The following is a 20,469-nucleotide window of genomic DNA, read 5'->3' as shown; positions in this document are numbered from 1 at the left end:
AACTTTTAAATCAGTGAGATATGGCCAATAGTTCTCTCCTGTTCTCTTCCCCCTTCCCTTGACACTGACCTGAGAACGAACTTCAGAAATAGCTTCAATTCATCTCTTGGTGGGGGGAAAAATGTGCTGCACAGAATTTCAGTTACGTATTGATTACTGAACAGATTACACTTGGTTTGCAGTTAGCTCAGACCTCTTTAAATGCTTTCACTTAAAACAGAGCAAACCAAACCTAAACCCAAAACAAAACCACATGCTCCCCTAAAAGACCAAACAAAACCCCCTCGGTATATATTGGTATGTTCTCTCTGTTATTCCTAGTAGCAGAGTTCTGCCATAGCACTAACGAAAGAGTCCAGGTTGCATTTTTAGTACAAACTGTAAGCTAAACACTGGCCTGCATGCTGCTTATGCCTTGTTGAAGTGACAGCTCTTCTTTGTCTACTAAGAGTAATTTGTCTGATAAAAGATCTGCTTTATATGTTTACCTTTTTGCCTCTATGCTTTCCTTAGCACAAGATTTAATTGAATTTTGGTTTGTATTATTTCAGCTTTAAAGCTATTAAGGCTCTCTCCTGATGTGCCAAGGATGATTAATTTACTTTACCTTACAGAGCATGTTCAGGCATTATATGTGCTCACCAGTCACCAGCAGTGTAAAACAGTCAGTGCACGACTGATGTCATATATTGCCAAATATTTTGATTGCTCTTCTGAAGAATTAAATGATGGGGAAGACTAGCCCTAGCACATTTAAAAGCAATCTTATAGATAGAAATCTGTAGAGCTTAAGCAGAGACGTCTTGCTGTCATTCTTGATGGACTACTCTTTTCAGTTTCCCCTTTAAACTTTGTGTAGTTAATTGTCATTTTGAAGCCTATTTAGCAGCTATGATAAATGATGAGCACTCAGGTATTACTTGTCTATGGGTTTCAGGCTGACTGTAAGAAGCAATTTGGATTCAGGCTTTCCAGATCTGATGACGTCATATCAAGAATAACACACTTTTGTTTCTTACTACCAATTGAATGGGAAAGGTTTCCTTTTTGATTGTAAGAAGTGAATGATATTCTGTTGTGTGGGGTGTTTGTGTGTGTGTTTGGTTTCTTTTAAAGCAGAACAAAAATAACTTCTCTTTAGCAGTACTTAAATGTCCGTGTGGTTATGTCTAGCACCAAGCCAGTAATTATATTGAATGTATTCATGATAAATCTGAACAATTCCATTGTGTTGCCATTCACTTCTAGTGGTTTTTCTTCTGTGTATTTCTGTTGTTTGGTGGTTTGGTTTTGGTAGCTATGACTTCTAAGTTTTGTAACAGCTGTGTTTTTTGATTGAGCCTTTTTGATTTGGGCTTACCTGTGTCTAATAGTAATCAGAAAAAAAATGTTTCAACTTCTTAGGATCTAAGTTGCTTTATATTTATTATTTCCCACTGTTGAGCTGTCCTCACCATTTGGGAGTGTTTTTGAAGACATGCATGTGTAATATAAGTCTACATCATCTGTATAGAAATTGTTTGAGAGGATTGTTTTATTTGTGTAGCAGGTGAATCACAGAATAAACTTTGTTCAGCTCTTTATAAACTCTGAACTGGTGGATGGAACTGCTGGAGGTTGTCTAGTCCATCTTCCTGCTGAAAGGCTTATTTTATATAAGTATTCTTCTATTTCTGTGATTGTTTAGGATAACTTTCTGAAACATAATTAACAGATGCTCACTGGATAACCAAAAGACTTGTATTAATAGCACCCCTTTTTTTAGTAGTCAGCAGCTTTCAATTCCCATTTCTCAAATATGATTGAAATCAGTTATTATAACTTCATTTTAGGCCTTTAAGGGAATAGACTAGAAAAGGACATTCTTAGCTGTTCCTGTAACTATGAAAACATGTTTCACAATGAATATAGCCTTGAGTAATCTTTTAGTAAGCAGGATGCTATATAACTATGTCCATCTTATACTTCAACAGGTACAACATAGCAGTTTCATTTCTATGGTATTGTGCCAGGAAGTGGTGAATGACTCACATGTTATAAGATAACTTGTGCATTTGAATAGGAATTGCAGTTCATTAAGATGCAGACAAACAGCATCTGAAAATGCTGTAATGAAATGCATATGGTGGATGTCTAATTTAACAAAACGGAAGATGTTTTACAGTAGCTGTAATTCTTGTTTAACTACTCGGCCTCTAAAAGGAGCTAGTGAACTGATGGTTATGTGCTAGATGAAGTTGTTTAGAGGTCTTGTGGTGTTTTGGAAATACCACCCTGATATCTCCTATACCTGGTTCCTGTCAGATATGAGCTATTTCTGGATTACTGTTTGTAAAGATTAGGAGGGGATAAAAACAGCAACAAAACCCCCAAACAAACCAAACCCACAAGGTAGTACTGTATGTGACACAGTGGTGTTTTATAAAAATAGGAGCTGAACTAAGAAGTGTTCTCCCTCAATTCTATGTTAACTGTAAAAGATGCACCTATTAAGTTGCTGCTCTCTTTTACATCTTGCTGTAATTTCAGGTTTATCTAAGTTCTTTTAAATAACAGCATGTAATGTAATGCATTTTTTCTTCCGTGTATTGCTCATACTGTTGTTTTGTGGGCTACAGTACATCTCTATAAGCAGGAAATACGGGCTTTTGTGAGCCTGGATTAGAATCTTGAATTTCATATGGCTTATGGAAACATGTTCATCTCTTTAGTTTCCATGTTTCTGTACATGTATGCTTAGTGTGTCCACCTGTAATCATTAGACACTACTCTTCCCAATGTGAAAGCTACAACTTGGATCTCTGCTGTGCAGCCAATGATCATGTCAGCTGTTACCAGTGTATCACCTTTTTTTCACGATGCTTATGTTGCATGTGGTCTTCAGTTGTTTAATTTTTTATCTGTGTTGTAGAGCTGTTCCATGCTTCCAATGGCTTTAGTTTGATGTATTTTCTGCAGGTGGAATTAATACAGCTGCAGAAAATGGAGCTTCTGGTCATTTTTCTGGGAGCGTTTCAGTACATGTTCAGACTACTAAACCAAACAGTTTTGCATCAGAAATCAAACTATGAAAGAGGTCTTAGAAGCTGTGTGAAGCTACTGTAATCTGGTTGTATGTATGTTAGTTATCTCTCGTTGTGTTCAACAGGGCCTTTCCTGTAACTGGATCAGACAAAAAGGTTCTCTTGCACATAAGGTCCTTTATTGGAACCAAAAGGATGAAGTCTATTACCTATTTGTTAGATGCAGAATGACATTCAAAATTTCAGTATTAGCCTTCCTGAAGTCTGACTTTGAATGCATAATTCTATGTCATAGGTTTTGTGTGTAAAGGTTGGGTTTTCAGAGGTAATTCTGTAACATTCTGTCATACCAGTAGAGCCAAGATGTTGCCATTAAATTCTTAAAGGTTTAAGTGGTGTTAGAAGTGGTGTGGGAGGCTGAAATATAACTGCAGTTTTGTAACTTAACAATGAAGTAATGTTTGTCACGAATTTTTCATTTACTAATTGCTAATCTCTACCTGCTGAAGTAAAATGCAGTTTTAGTATGCTGTGTGGGGGCTCTGTCTTGCCTGGCTTGTCCTCTTCTGGTATTTATAGTTAATAGAAGGACTTTCATTAGCTGGCTTACAACCAAAATAACTACAGTCTTCCTGATAATGTGTGGATCCATAAAGGTGATAATGGGGAACAAATACACATTGCAGATTTTCCAGCTCTCAGCAGTGGTTGCTGAGAGCCAGGAATGTGTGTGACTGCTTGACAAAACCCCTGATTACTCCTGGTAAGAGACTTCATGTCACTTGGTAGAAATGTGTTCCTTTCAGTGTGTCATCCACAGAATAATAGGCATTCTACCTGTAGTTCTGGGCTACCTGAGGGAAATTCAGGATACTTGATGAAAAATATGTGGTGTACACATACTGAAACACAAAAATGAAGCAAGTAACACTTCATGTAATGTTTTGTTTCTTTTTTTTTTTTCCTCTGGGAGTATTATTTATAAAACTTGATTGAATTTTCTCAAGCCTCCCAAAGAAACCAGGAGCAGTAGTACTTTTAAAATACTTTGCATTGCTGTGGGAGTCAGTTTGTTAAAATGTCTTGGATTGGTGGTGTTCATGCAGGTATTTTACACAATTTCTATTTGATTTGGAAAGAATGGTTCTGTTTTCTTGGCAAGCAGTATGTGGTATGCATAAATTTGCCAAGTGTTCATCTCCAAGAGGAGTTGAATAAGAATTTTCAATACTTGATATAAGCAAAGCTGAGTCTACTTACGTTTATCCCCCCACTTATTTATGCTCTTTCTGTGGATGAACCTGCTTTTGTTGTTACACATACAGCCAAGGACACTTCTGAGAGCTCTCTGAGCAGTAACGGAAGTGTTCATATCACTGCCGAGTGTAGTCATGATATGCCATTCCAGAATATGTACAAGTTGCCTACTAATTAACATTTGGTGTTAGAGTTAATTGAAGCCCATTCAAAATAAGCATGACTTTTGGTGTGTGATATGCTAATAGAGGAAGCCACTGGAAAGGTATTTGCTGCTGGAATGTCTGAAGATTGAAAGCATGTTTTCTTTAAGGTGAATAAATCCACATACAAGGTCAGATGTAAATTTCGTAAAGATGAGTGTAGGTCATGAACATTCTTCTGCTGCATGGACATACTTCTATCCATTGATACCTAAATCCCTGGGTTTAGGGATTACATTGGGCAGGTGATAAGTTTAAATCACGTTTTAAGCTGTTTGACCCCAAGTCCATCAACATTATAGTCAAGAAGCCAGAAATGAGGAGCACTTAATGTTTTCAAGTGGGAAATACAGTGAGAGAATAACAGACTCCTACTTTTGTGTTTGGCATTAGCATTGAATTTTGTTGAGCTGCTCTGTGGAAAACTTTTGTTTCAGAATTCAAAACAAATGGTTTCATTGTCCTGGTTATTTCTTGTTTGACAGCGTTTTGCTTTTCAGATTGTTGTAGTGACTGGTTTGATGTAATTGTAAATATTCTTCGGGCCTAGCCTGACTTGTTTTTCTCACACATTCAACCACAACACTGAAGTCTTAGGCTTTCCTTTGCCTGTTTCTCTTTCAGTTATGCTCTTTTTGCTGTGGTGGTGGTTTTGTTTGTTTATTTTGTTGTTGAGACAATCTTCCTTTTTAAGTTGTATGGTGTTTTCCTCTGCCCTATTTTGTAGCAAGAGTTTATTTCTTAAAGATGTCCCTCTTCATTGTTTTTCCTGTGCTGCTCACATCTCCTTTGTTCAGAAGGTGGCATTAGTGATGTTGTTCATTAAATGTCCACCATAACTTAAATACTATAAGCCAATATTTTGCTTTTTCATCAGAGAATTATAAGAATTCCCTGCAATTGTATGTCTTACAATGTTGCATAATCCATGGTGATTAATGATCGTGTATTGAAGATACAGACTGAACCAAACTCCTTTCTACATGAGTAGCTGACAAGTATGGTTTTAAAAATCATGTTAGGGCTCATGAGGATAAACAATGGAAGCTTCAACCATCAGAAGAAGAGGGGTGGTGTTAATGAACAAATGTATCTGAGAAGTATAGCTTTTCGTGGGTTTTCATCCTGACCAAGATGTAGGTGCTCGATACAGAAGAATTAAATTTCAGTTATTTGGTTTGGCAAAGTATGTTCAGTGTTGCAAAACTGATTTTTATGGCTTATGAGCCATACATCATTCTGAGTTCCAGTGAGTATTTGTAGGATTGGTCATTACAACTGGCCAAAAATACATAGACCATGATTTCCAGTTTGATAGGGAGAAAAATGGTATGCCCAAGAATCATTTGGGTCTCATGTACATGTTCAACCATGCTTAACCTGACTAATGTTCAAAACCATCTACACTTTTATTTTCCTGAGTGAGGGATTTTGTTTCCACTGTATGTGGATTTTTTTCTTCTCTTTAGTCAGCCTGAAGTTTGTGGTTTTTATCTTGAGAACTCTGGAGCTTTCTCCTTGGATATTTTGCTTGTGACTTGCCTTCATATCATATCTCTCCAGAGTCTTCTGACATGGGAAGAATTTATCTGCATTTCAGAATTTATCCGAGACACTGGGTTTAGTGGTTTGTTCTAAATGGGGTTTGTTGATGCAATGAAATTGGGAAATTCTGCTTTTTCATCTCATGCTTCTGCAATTTCCTTCTTCTGAGTTTGCATTACAAGCAGCAATACATGCAGAGTGATGTTGTAAATGTTTTATGGCTTGTATATGTAGACGTTCTTGTCAGAAGGAAAATACTTGCATTTCGTGTTCTTGACGCTAATTGTGGTGTTCAGTAATTGTATCGTAGTATAAGACTTGAAGTCTTCACTGTTGTGTAAAGCATTTAAGGAACTATAGAGAACCCCATCAAAAACACTAGTGCAGCACAGAGAAATTTTGAAAAAGCATAACCTGCAGTCAAGGTAGTTCAGCCTATGTTCAGGTGTTCTCAGCTGTTTGGCAAAGGAGTGTGAATTATCTGTCATTGCAGAATTTTCTCTAGAATAAATTATAGTTCTTCTGTTGGGAAGCTATCATCCCAAATGTGTGATGACAAAATTGTTCTTCTGTCTTCTTAAGTGCATAACTGAATTCAGCTTTTTTCCCAATCAGAAGAGTAATGGAAGAAAGAAAGTGAGTGGATTTTAATAAATATATGCACAGTTGCATTACAAACACTAAAGTCAAACGACTTCCCTTTTAAATTAGGTATATTATAGGTGGAAATGGATGTAGGGGGGTTGCTTGCTATAAGGTCTGCACCTCTGATTTTTGTTGCTGTCTGGGATGTGGGTTTGTATTTCTAACTTGTGCACTTAGAACTTCAAACCTGATTTTTCTGTTCTTGAGAACAGATAATGTTGTGGGCTCAAGTTCATGATAACATGCAGGAGAAACTTATACTTAAATTTCTTGACATTAGTGCAGTGTAATCTTTCAACATGTAAGTTTGCAATAAACCAGAAAGAAAATACTTCAACAAATACTCTTTTTAGGATGGAAAGCTGCTTTGCTTCTGCAGTCTGTCTTCAAGTAAGCAGGAACTGTGAAATCCCTGTTAGATCTAGATTTTGTACATGGGTATAGAAGGTGAAAAATAGCTTTCTGAAGTCTAGAAAAAGTGCTTGTAAGTAGCAGCATTGGGGAAGTGTGAGCAATGGTCTAAAGACATGTTTTAAGAAGTCCTACAGGGATACTTTTAGATCTGCTTAGTTTTGCCTTTAAACGTCAAAACAGAGTTAATTTGTAAATATTTAAGGAAGCTTTTTATGTTAAACCAAAATTAGTGCCCTCATGATTAAACTGCTCGCAGAACACGATAGAGGACAGGTTAGGAGCTTTGTTACATCCTACTGGTGACCTCATGAGCAGCTGTAGTGCTCCTTCTCATTAAAGACAAAAGGAAGCAAAAAGAGTATGTATTGACATAAGTAGCTTTCCATACAGGGGTGTGTGTGCATGTATATATTTTGGGTTTTTTTAACCTCTATAATCTTCAGAACATTTGGGGGGTTGTTTGGTGGGGTTTCTCGTGTTGTTTTTCTTTAATACAATAAAAATGCCAGAAGAAACCCAAACTTTACTCAAGTTTGCCTTTCCCCACTTCAAACAAGTAATGATAGTTTCTGCCCAAGTAGGTGTTTTCATTTTTCACTTAGTCATGATTTCAGTATGTAGTTTCTTGAGGTGTTGCATAAGGTTAGACTTCGGGCTGGTTGTGCTGAAAAGCTTTGCAGTCCTTTACATTTATAATGTTTTCCTCATGGGACACTGCTTCAGTCAGTTCCTGAGGCAGACTTGCTTCAATGACAACCTGGAGTTGTGTAGGAAGGACCTCTAGTGTTACCACAATCTAGGCTTCAGTCATTGCAGATGTTTACTGAATAAAGACAATGAAAAAGAGTAGATGTTGTCGGTGTTAAGAATGCTGGCTAAAGAATTGCACTTGGATTCTGCTTTTGCTAAGTAGTTGCAGATTATAATTACGATGTAACTCTTATGTTTACCACCCTAATTGTATTTAAGATGTTTTCATTTCAATTCAGTTACTGTTCTTTCTTTCCTGATGCATAACTATGACCTGATTAGCAGAAGTCTGGGGAATTGCTTTTGCATCTGAGTTCAATGGAAGCTGTGCTGTGAATGAGTTTTACATGCTGATGTGTGCAGTGGAAAAATTGAGCTTTACAAATGGCACCCAAAATTAGTGGGTAATTTTGACCTCTTGTGATTTAATCCACCAGAAAAATCAGGATTTGTGGTGCCTTGTTTGGGGTGTTTCACTTTATCATATTGGGAGCTATAATGAAATCCTTGAAGAAATTAGATTGTGTATTAAAGCATAAAACTGTATATTAAGCCCAAAGAGAAATGTATTAAATTCTTGCTGAGATACATAGACAAGGAAGTATCATCTATCCTTACTTAGAATAACACAAACAGCTGTGAAGGAGCGAGGAGGAAGTGAGCAGTTCTGAAAATACAGAATTAAGGATGTCTTATACTTTTGACATTTTGGTGGTGAAACACTTGTGACTTTAATGTTTATCTTAAAAGTAATTTCTTCATGTAGCTTCTTGGCTTTTAAAGCAAATTATAGAATCAAGCTTCATATACATTATTCACTTGATAACCCGTGGTTCACGGATGGAATTAGACTCTCGTTCCATGCAGTCTGTGGCTGTAGGTTGCCATTCACTGTAGACCAGCGTTAAAGTGTTAGCTGGTAAGTTTTGAAAGCTTAATGGCAGGAGTGTTGTAGGAGCACTGAAGTGAGCAAGGGCTACTCTGCCTGTGATCTTTTTTCCAAGAAAAACATACGTTGCTCTCATAGTGATTTGTTTGTTTTTCCTTCTTTTTCCATTTATTTTGACACAATCCTTGGTTTTCTCACTCTAGTAACAGGCTTCTTGGGTACCAAGTTGTGACTTCCCCTTCAGGATGGTGATTGTCCTCTTGCACTGACTTTGTTTGTTTTTTCTTCTCCTTCACTTGCTTGCCAAAAATTCTGTTCTCCATGACCCATTCACTTGAGTTTTCTAGTGCTCTGCATTCAAATTGGTTAGTAGCTTCCTTGGTTCATGAGGAATACTGATGTTGCAGACACACCATAAAGCACTCTTAAACTTAATTTGTTCGGACTGGGGAGCACAGGTGAATTTTGGGGGGTAATCTATGGAAAAATCTTAGATTCCCTTTGAGTATGTATAGACTGCATTTTACAGTGTTGCTTGAAGACGACCAAATGTTTTTATTGTTTGGGTTTCTTTGGTAGGGGGGTAGTTGCAATAATCACCAATCCTTAAAAAGAGTTAATTCTCTCATCAAACTTCAACCCCCTGCTCCTCCAAATTATAGTGTAACTAGTCTAAGATAAGCAACATATATTCCCTGGTGCTTATAAGAGGGAAACCCCCTAAACCAAAACAACAAACAAGGAAAAAAAACCAACTGACATTTTTCCTTGAGATGATGAGGTTGACCTCAACCCTACCCATTTGACAGAAATTGTAATATCGAGAAGGGAATACTATGGTGAGCGGAAGACAGCCTTTCTACGTTGTCTTTTAGGCTTCTCCTTTAATTATGTATTGAATGAGGAAAATGGTGAAATGAGTTTTGGTCTCTTCCTGCCCTGTGCAGATGGAAGGGACTGGGGCTGTCCAACTTTTTTGCAACTCTGATATTTGAATCTGGGGGTGGGGAAAAAAACCAGTATGCTCTATATGTTCAAGGACAGACACATCCCGCTCCCCAAACACCCAGATTTTTACTACTAACTGTGTGTTGTAATCCTGTCTTGAGGCAGGTTGTTTGAACAGTCAGTGCATAAGCTGCTTTTGTTGCAGGTCAAGTTCATTAACTTGGGGAGGGTAAGGGGGAAGAAAGGAGTCTTAAGTTGCTGTGTACGTAACTAGGATGGGTTCTTATTTGACCTGAAGTCTATCTTGATGCAGCAGCACAAGCCAGCGAGGAGACTGTCACATTTCGCCGTGAACGCAGCACATTTAGGCGTCAGGCAGTACGACGCCGGCACAATGCAGGGAGTAACCCTACCCCTCCTACATTGCTCATCGGATCACCCCTCAGGTAGGGTATCTAAATGTTCCACCATATCTAGCATGCATGTAGCAGACCACTTCTCCCCACACCCACCAATGTTGCCAAAAAAAAAGCACTTTTTACTTCCTTCCCCACCATAACCTCCTTGAGCTGTTACTGCATGTCACTGTGGGCTTGTTGAATTGTGCATGTATATGTGGCACTATTTTCAGAATGATGAGGATAGCCAGTCTCTAACCTGTTATAGCTGATTTCAGATTGATAACAAAAGGAACTAAAGCTAACAAACTGAGACTTAGTGTTTGTTTTTTGTTTCTCAAAAAAAAAAAGTTTAGAAACTTTTTATTTCAAGCTGTGATAAAAACCCCAACGAAATATTACTTGTCATTTTGGTTTTCTTTCCATTAAGGAAGTCAGCATTAGGGTATAGCACCGCAATCAGGTCTCAGATCTGTAGACAGGGAGAACATAATAACAATATGGAAGAAAAGAACTCAGTCATACCCTTAAAGGTTCCAGATCTAAAGTACACATAAATTGTACATTGTGTGAACATCCTGCAGTGTCTTCCAGCAACACAAATAGTGGGGTAATAACACCTTGTTATAGAATATACAGTATTGCTCAGTATTAAATCTTTGTGGCATTTTGCATGCCTTGATGGCATTTAGAAATAACTACATGCATGTATCCTAGGAGTCCCAAGGGTCAATGATGCATTTGTTAACACCGAGCCACATACATACTGCATACAGTAACTCTGGTCTGTTAACCTGAACAGTGGAAACAGCAACCACGATAAGGTGTAAAATTGACTTTTTAGACCTTTCAATCCAATGGTTGCTGACAGCATTAGAGAATCTGGCAAGCTGAATGTTACCTGTAGAGGAAGGAACACATACCCCATATTAAAGTAACTCTTCATCCAGTTATAGGATAAATATGCAGCAATAATTGTAGATGTGTGTATTCCTAATAATCTTCCTTCATATGCTGAGCTTTCTTTTAATAATTGTAGTAGGCTGCACTTGTGTTTGAGGAATACTTGTGTGATTTCTTGTAACTGTACAAAGCTATAGAAATTGAACAAAGAGCAAGAAAATGCAATTCAGTTACAGTAGAGGATGGGAATGAATCATGCCATCTATGTGACACTACTGAAATAATCAAGGAGTAAATTCCTAAGTTTTCCTCAGCCTGGAGAATTGCAAAAGTAGTACCTAAAATCTAACAATTGAAGGATTGACTTTTGCCACATGAGGTACTGAAAGTAGTGAGATGTTTTACTGGCTAGTGTGATATGTAAGCAGTTGTCACATTTTGGATAGCTTTTCATTAAGCTTGTGGTCTTGTTGAACGTAGCTTGTTCAACTTCTAGTGATGCTAAAAGTTTGTTCTCTTGGACTGCTTTTGCTCTTCATGGCATTCAATTGCTTCAGATCTGGTTTTGGTTTTGGTTTTGTTTTTACAGCAGTTTCAAGAGAAGGGATAGTGTAGTTCTGTTCTGTGCAGACTAATCTGAGCTCCTTAACTGTGCCTTAACCAGAAAACAATGAGGCTTCTTTCTTGGGTAGAATGTAGGGCAAATTAAAGGAGTCTTGTTTTAAACAGAGGTTGACAGCTGCCACATTTTTACAAGCTGGAACAGTCATTAGGGTTGCTGTGGCTTTAGCTGGACTTCAGTGAAATCATGTGAAAACAGAAGTTGTTGGAAGTAACTTTTTAATTGGCAAGATGTTCAAGGGTGAACAAGCAGAACAAATATTCTATACTTGTTTTCTCTTTATATTTTCTAGTTACTGTTCTTTTCCAGATTTAAAAAAAAAAACATTAAAAATCTAACCCCACAACACTATAATCTCACTGACATGATGACATTATTTAAAAAGCTTGTATTATAAATGTGTTCAGAATTTAATAGTTAGTGAGCAGCAATGTTTTGCCCAAACCTTTGTTGGTGATACTAAGTAACTGTCCCTTGGAGTAGAATTTTAGTCCAACCAAACACATAAGTGCTTTCAGATTTGTTTGACAAATTCCATTTGAACTACCAACTGTGGAATGTATCTGAAAAATTGTATTTATTGCTATTCTGAGTCCTGGATAAATAGTCTGAAAAAACTTCCCCTTATGTGGGTAACTTCATTTTAATGCACATTCTGTATGTTTCTGGAAAAAGATACCTCTAAGAATTTTTTATTTTTTTCTTAAGACATGCATAAGGAAAAAACATGAAGAAACACAAATTTGTAGCCAGTTACCGCCAAGATCATTTCAAAAGATCACTGATTACTGGTAGCAATGGAACATGCTAGTGGTGAGCTGCCTCAGTCTAGTACCTGATACTGCTAATCCATGTGACTTCAGATGTTAAAAATCTAACAGTATTAGATTTAGAAATCTTTAGTTGCCCTGGTGTTACTTCTTTCTTATTCTTGCCAGCAGAACTTTAATCTCCTAATCTTCTGACTCATGCATAAAATCGGATATTGTGGGCATGTTCTTCTAGAACCTGTTGAGTTCCACCTGATTTTATTTTTCACAATTCCTTGTTACTGCAATTACTTCTTACTTCCCCTGGAATATTTAGAGATGATGGAATTATGTGTATTTGTGTTGGGCAATGGTAGACATTTAAAGTAAAACCTCGTCTAGTATATTCAGCTGGTTTGTGTATAATCTAGCATCGAGAGTAGTTTGTCTGGTAACTTAGAAACAAGCCAATCCTCGCAAACCCCAACCACCCCTGCTTTTGTCTGCCTAAATGTCAACAGTGTTTTGAGTAACTTAAACATAAGTATGCATTGGCATCTTCTGTAGTCAATGGTGTATGCATGTGTCTCATGAGAATGTGGCTGTCTGAAGCAGAATTGTATTTTTATGATTATTAATTAGGCAGCAGCTGAACTTGGCTTTTGCATATCTGTGCAGTCTCTTAATGTCAGCATTTTAGAGGTTTTTATTGTGGTGTATGGATAACCACTGAACGGGCAGTGTAGATATTTTTCAACACATTGTAGAAAGGAAAGCAGCATTGTTTAGTGTTGTTTTGATGTTGCTGGTAATACTTAAGGGAGACAATGAAGGGTGACACATCTGTGAACTTCCTTAGGGCTCTTGTTGCTGTGTGGCTCGCTGATAGCCTTGTCTGCAGCAGCAAAACACTGGATTTCAAGTTCAGATTTGAATATGTTAGAATATGATACTGAGTTGCAATTTTTTACTTGATGAGCTATATGCATGTCTGCTTTATTTTGCATGAGCTTTTCTTAACATCTATTCTTATAGCCATGTTTTGTTTTCCAGTAGTGCTCTAACAAAAGAACTTAGAAGTGGAGATGTTCTAGAAAATACCGTTAAGAGCAAGTTCATTAGCTTTAACCCCTCAGCTCTTAGAAAGATCTTACTTCTTCTCTCTAAGCATCACTGTAGCATCACACTAAACAGTGAAATGTTAAGAGCAACAGGTGATGCAGTTTTCAGAATAATGTTTTAAGGTATTTTCTGTTGTGTTTAAAGTAGTTATTTTTAATCTGTCTTAAATGTAATTCGATCATGTCCCACAGCTAATGGCTGTGACATTAACTTCCTTGAATGCACAAAAAGGAGGATAATAAAAACACTGCTCTTGCAAAGTAGATGTGATAAAAAAGCATAAACATCATGTTTTCTAGCACTTTGTAGTGTTAAATATTAAGCTAGCTATTAAAAGATACCTGTTAAATTGCTGTATAAAATAGTTTTGCAATGAGAAGCTTATGAAGAGAACTAATTATCAACCATTGTCTTACCATATGATTGCAAACTTAAAAATTTCTCTGAAGCCCAAGTTGACTTTTATAAACCTGACTTTTGGTGCAGGTATGTGTCTGGGTCTAGAAGAATTTCTTTGTGGTAATAATACTGAATAAAAGTTGTTGTTGTACTTTCAAAATAACATTAAAAACTACAATTCATAATTTGTTATCAGCATTCTTCATATGTTCAAAAAATTCTGAATTCCATGATATAACTACAGTAGTTTACAAGGTCTGTGCTAACATACGCCTACTAACAAGGCTTAAAGATGCTTTTGTAGTTGCAGTACAGATTAATATCAAGAAAGGTGGTGTTACTGTGACCAAAAGAAAAACCCCTAGGCAGCCAACTAAACAGCTGATGAAGACATACTTTAGTGAGCCAAAAGGATTTTAACTGTTGTGAGAAGACCAGAATAGTCATTGCTATATGTAGAGAAATAGCCTAGGTTATGCTGCAAATAGACTAACCACAACTAGTTTGCCTTTGCACCCACAAATTAAGACTTACACTTGTGGGTGACATGAGGAGACGCTATAAAGCAGTACTACTTCTAAGAAGTATAACAGGAATTGTATCTCTATATTTCTTATGGTAACTATTGTCCAAATATTCTATTATACTGTACTCATGGGTTCCTTTAACCCTCATAAGCAGCTTCTTAATGTATACTTCTAAATTTTCCTCTTTAAACTAAAAAGTCTTTATTTTGCTTCACTTCTAGCTGTTTTTCCTCTTCTTCCTGGTAATGTGTCCCAAATCCGTGTTTTCTCCTAGCCTTCAAGATGGTCTGCAAGGCCAGCAGCCCTCCTCCCAGGTCAGAGTGCAGTCCCGCCCCCCTTCCCAGGCAGCTGTGCTCAGCGCTAGCGCCTCCTTGCTGGTGAGAAATGGGAGTGTCCACTTAGAAGCATCACATGCCACTGCATCTGCTGTAGGCGGTAGCAGTTTGCACGATGAACTTGGTATGCAGGCCTTATGTAACCTTGGTGACATGGAAGTTTTAATACGGCAGATGTATCGGTAATAACGTGGTGGAAATCGGCTAACCGTAGCTTTTTCTTAACGTTGTAGGTGCGTTTATTAGCAGGCTGTGTTGCTCATGAATTCCTTGCCTTTCCAGGCTCTCTCTCTACCTGGGAAATACAGGACAAAGTGTAATACTTTAAGGCTATATAGATATAAGTAGTGATGGTGTGAGCTTTCATGTCTTGAACCATGTAATGCCTAAGCTTTCTCTGCACTGTTGCAGGTAGTCAAGCAGAAGTTGACACCAATTTTAGGTATCTTCTTGTTCCTTGAAAAAAAAAAAATGTCATGGTCCCTAGGAATTCTTGATCTTTTCTTTAGATGTGTTGCTTAGCTGCTGTTAAAACAAAATCCTCTGAGCCGGCTTTGCTTTTCATGTGCACTTCGATTTAGGAGCTTGAGATTAGAGGAAAATCTGATATCTTTCTAATACCAAATGTCATCAATCCACAGAGCCTTATAGTGCTCTTAGTTCATCATGGTCTGTTTTATGTGCCATTCTTAACTATGTATTAATTTACGTGCAGCTAATAAAATTGCTAGGGAGGAGGAAGTCAAGGTGGTCATCAGTGACTGATCTCCTGTGACACAGTAATGCAGGGTCAGATGTGGAAAAATTCCTGGCAGGCACCTTTGCAGCTGTCTATACATGGCCTGAATTACTTGTGACTTCAGCATTAGTATGGAATTCCCCCCCAAATTATGATAAATGGGTATCTTTAGAATTGACAATTACTACTGACAGTATATTGAACAACTGTCAGCTCTAATACCCTAGATGTACAGGTTAGCTCAGAACTCTGACACAACACTTCTTTCTGACCTGACCATGTCCCAGTACTCACTCGTTGTGAGGAAGACTTCAAGGGTTGTGGCGCTGTGGTACCCCTTTAAATACTAGCTTGACTAGGAAGTTGCCATTCTTCTGCACCATCTAGCTGCAATGTAAGGAAAAAATGAATCTAAGCCAAACTGGAAACAACCCTGACATTCTGAGATGCTTTCTAAAATTTAACTACAGATGCACTAACTTCACATAATCTAATTACCTGGTAATTTTCAGGTTAGATTTTGTAGTTCTACTAGTATCTAGATGTCTCAGTTTTCCTGTCTCAGTGCTGAAAGCTGAACTATGAAAGCTTATCACATGAAACTACAGGTCACTGAGTTTGAACTTTTATTTCTTGTTTGGAAAAAGTGGAATCTAATTGTAAAACCTGGCAATATTGGTTTATGTTGGAGTTTCTTCTTGAAGTCATTATTGTACTTGGAAAGAATTGATTCATCCTCCTCATAATAATAGAATCCGATTTTATAAAATACAGGATTTAATACACACTCTAGGTAAGTCTGAGTTTATTGAAGAATATGTTACTGTGTTGCTGTGGAAGTCAAAGTGGATCACAAATTCAGCATTGGATTCATGCTCTCTGAAAAGGTGCATTTGTTGTGCTTGGCATGCATTGGAATCTTCAGAAATTTACAGGGCTAAGCACAGCACAGGCAAAAGTTCAAAAAACATTACACTGACTTGGGGCAGAGTGTTGCCTTCGGAGGCAAAAAATTTCCCAGGATCTGCTGAGTTAAAAATCTGATGCATAATAGGGATTTATTGCTGATTTGAAGCTCTGAGCATCTGTTGAGAGACCTTTTTTGAGTGAAAGCAGCTCTTGTAGGCGAGTTCTATTTTTATTTAGGAAAATCAAATTTTCTAGTTTGGGTAGCAGGCTTTGTGACAGGTACTGTCTTCTCTTAGACTCATGCAAGATGATGCAAGCTTTCACAAGCATGATTCCTTTATTAGACCTGACAGGAAGGGAAAGTATTTTTTCCTTATAATTGATATGTGGCTTGTTTTGGGTTTTTGTTTTGTTGTTGTTTTATACTCGGTCATGCTGTTTATTGTTCTGTTTGCCTTAAGTCTAAGGTTGTTGGCTTTGCTTCCTTGTCCCAGGATACTTGCCACTGAAAGATGACCCTGTTGCTTTATGTTAGGTATTGTATGGTCTGGGTGTGATGTTGGGGTAGTTAGTTTGTCACTTGTGAAGCTGATCAAAGAGATGCTGGTGATATGACCAGTTCTTTGTCACTCTGAAAATTGTTGTGACCGCCCAGAGCAGAAAAGGCAGTGAAAATAGAGGCTGGGGAAAAGATACGGAAACAAAATGTGATTTACAGCATCTGGGAATATGTAATTGATGTAGTAGGTGTGGTTATATATCTCTCTGCAATGCATCTAAGAATTCCTATTCTTATTGAAATTCTGTTAGGACATTTTAGCTTTTCAGGAAGACAAGTGGGGCTTGTGTTCCTTTACATTAAAAGCCCCCACATTCAGGACTCCTGGTTTTGTGCACTAATTAAGTGTCATCTGTGTTGATGTCAAGCTGTAGCTCTTAACAAGAAAGGGGGTTTTTGTTTGGGTTTGTTTTCTTTTGGCTTTAGAGAGTTGTGTCCATGAACTTGATTCTGGTGACTTGTTTTGTGAAGGATGAACCGTCATCTTTGTTTGGGCTTTGCTGTGAGAGTAAAGTGAGAGATGCTGGGAGGCAGTGTCTTTAGTCTTCTAGATCTGAAGTAGAAAGATTTTTATCAAGGGAGAAGGAACTTGAAAGGATAGGTGAATACTTAATATGGAGCAGTAAACATGAAGTAAATCCTGTGAAGAATGGACAGAAAGGAAAGGTGGCAGACCAAACAACATGATTAATATTAATATTAAGATGGGGAATATTAATATTAAGAAGGGGAAAAGCCCCATACCTTCACTTAAGTGAATGATAGTTTTCAGTACTAATGCCTGATGTTCTCGCTAGTATCTAATGCTTGAGGTGTGTAGACAATGGGTGAGAATTTCTAGGCCTTGCAGCAAAAGCTGCAGACTTTACAATTTGTAAAGTAGTCAAGAATCTAAGAACTGAGTCACTATAACAGATGCCCACTTTCTGAAACACGTGGAGTAGCAACCTCTTATCCTTAGCTAGAATGGGTGTGCTTTGGTTTTGGGTTTTGTAATATATTTATTGTTTAGGAAAGTTGCTTTTGTGATTAAAGAGAGATGGTCACCTGGAGTTTTTCAATGCACTTATTGCTGTGTTCATCTCTGGATTTTTATCCCATACCTGCAAGTGAAAATCTTTCCTATTTATTGAAGTATTTCAGTTTATGAAGGCAGTTGGATAGTCTTGATCAAAACTTTTCTGTGAAGATAAATGTATACATTAATCACTTACTAAACAATTGAGAATCTAGTCCTCAGTCTCATTTTGTAGTTAAGTAGATATGTTTTGGGGTGGATGGGGCAGTGTTTTCCAAGGTGTAGGCAGAAAATAAATAGTCATCTCCCATTGTGCCTATTGAAAATACCCCAATTGTAGTCTGTGGAATTTGGTATGATAAGCAAGTTACTCTTTGACAAACTTCATAGAGAATTTAAAAATGGAACACTTTGAGGCATTCTAACAGAAAAGCTGTATGTTTTCATACTGCAGCTGAAGGTAAAAATGTGACCTTTGGAAATGATAGCTCCTTGCACTCTACAGTAATCAGTTTCTGATGTCTTTGGTTTTGCTGACTAGGATTTTTAAAGTACTGTCACAAGTAGATGTGTCTTGATTTAATAGTGTAGACTTTGTGCCAAGAAGCGTTAGCAACATTCAGAACTACTTTGAGAGCTTTGAAACCAACTAATATTTACTAGATGGGAAACTGGGAAATGTGCTGAAAATAACTTAGCTGAAAAAAAAAACCAACAAACCGTTAAGCACCAATTTTGTTGGAACCTGAGACATTTGAGTCTTCCGTGTTTTATCTGTGCAGTCATCAGCCTGTTGCTTTCATTGATCCCTCTAACTGTGGGAACACCATTTCATACATTATGAGCTGTTATGTGGTTGTCTCTGAACTTGGTGGTTAAGATGTTCTGTGCTTTTGCAACGAGGAAGCTTGCTTCAAAGGAAGTACGGTCGTCTTTTTCTCTCCTTATGTCAAAACTAAGATGTATTTTGTATTTGTGTGCCTGAGCATCAATGACTTGGTTTTATTGTTTCGGGGTTTTTTTGGGTCTGGTCCAAATAGCGTAATGTTTAGGTGACTAACTTGTGAAGATTTCCTAGCTCTCCCTTTGAGGGGTGGAGGGGAGAAGGTGCAGTGATTTCTGTTGATGGACCAACATGCTTATTGGCGGTATTTCTGGATTTCTAAAATAAACTGGGGTCTGTAATTTGATCACAATTTGATCAAACTGCAGTTCTTAAAGTAAATTTAAGAGCATCCCACTGAAGAAGCTTAAAAATTTCAGAGAATGCTGAGAGAGCGATTGGAAAATTATAAGGGTAACTAGAACTACTATATCTACCTATAGATATCAGATCTTGTGAGCACTGGGAGACTTCATTGGCATGGTAGTGTGCTGTGCAAAAGCTGCTGCCGTCTTGCACAATCTAATGGGACTTTAGAGATCACCCATAGAGTCTCCAGGCACACCTTAGGCCTTGTGTCTTCAACAGCACTGAGTAGTCCTGTCATCTTTTCTATTTGTGATGAGTCGAGGCTTTTCTGGAGAGCCTTTTGATTTCAACAAGGGGGGGTGGGGAAAGGGGGGGCCAGGCTGTCTTACTGAGAAGCCATGATTTTCTTGGCAGAGAGCCTATGTAAGCAAATATGGTGAAACCTGAGTTGGTTTTGTAGTTTGCATGTAAACCGTTGAAGTGTTCTGTTTGCTCTCCTGTTGAGCAGGTGTGGCTTATCCCGCTGCAGCCATGCAGTACTTACAGCAGCAGTACAAATGCACTGTTTTTTGACTGATTCAAAGATGAGTTTTATGTGAGATTAAGTGTTCTATGGTATTTTTTCATAGTTTAAGGCCCTTTTCAGACACTTCACACAAGTATAACAGTTAAATAACAACAAATATATCTGATGTATTATCTGAGCCTAAGTGAACAGGAAGTTGTATCTTGCAAGTAGTATATTCTAATTTCTGTTACTAGAAAGTCATTCATTTAAATAGTGGAAAGGTTAATTTCCAGGCTCCTAATTCAGTAGTGCAAAAACATAGATTTAACCCAAGCTTCATTATCTCTTCTAAGGTCTAGCTGACCAGAAGATTCTTTTTCCTTACATAATTTAGTCTTAACTAGAACCTGAAGTGTATTATCTAATACTTTCACATTTGCTGCTGAATTTTTTTTTACTGATGCAATTAAAAGCTGACATCCATAACTGAGATTGTTTTTACTAAAGTTTAGTTTTTAAACTAGTGTAAGACATTGATAATCTTCCTCCTAAGAACTAATAAACAATGTGCTATGCTATGTGCCAAAACCCAAAGATATTTAAAGTGGTTCATTGAAATCTTAACTATTGAGGGGAAAAAAAACCTGAACAAGTGAACTTTCTATTTGTTTTCTTACAAATGCCTATAGCAGATGTCATTAAATACTGGCAGAGAGCTGTTGAGCTACTGAGCCTTAACATGCTGCATGTGACTCCTGAACTACGTAGCTGTCTGTCTTGTCAAAATGGTTGGTCTTAGCATGGCTGCTGTGATG

General features: G+C 37.6%; 1 protein-coding gene across 7 annotated transcripts in view; it reads left to right on the top strand.

Moving 5' to 3' along the window:
- Nucleotides 1-20,469, top strand: part of PCNX1 (pecanex 1) — an 86,170-nt gene that overhangs the window by 22,799 nt on the left and 42,902 nt on the right. For 3 of the 7 annotated variants that reach the window (XM_054161564.1, XM_054161562.1, XM_054161568.1), the window contains exons 7-8: nt 9,988-10,120; nt 14,669-14,853. The exons of 2 other annotated variants lie outside the window; for them this stretch is intronic. In XM_054161564.1, the coding sequence (XP_054017539.1) occupies nt 9,988-10,120; nt 14,669-14,853 (318 nt within the window). The remainder of the gene's footprint in view (nt 1-9,987; nt 10,121-14,668; nt 14,854-20,469) is intronic. 2 more of the 7 variants (XM_054161563.1, XM_054161565.1) reach the window with 2 other exon arrangements.

The sequence above is a fragment of the Dryobates pubescens genome, chromosome 5, assembly GCF_014839835.1.
Source record: "Dryobates pubescens isolate bDryPub1 chromosome 5, bDryPub1.pri, whole genome shotgun sequence".
Classification (NCBI taxonomy): Eukaryota; Metazoa; Chordata; class Aves; order Piciformes; family Picidae; genus Dryobates; species Dryobates pubescens.
Note: the sequence above shows the minus strand (reverse complement) of the source record. Positions and strands in the feature narration are given on the sequence as shown.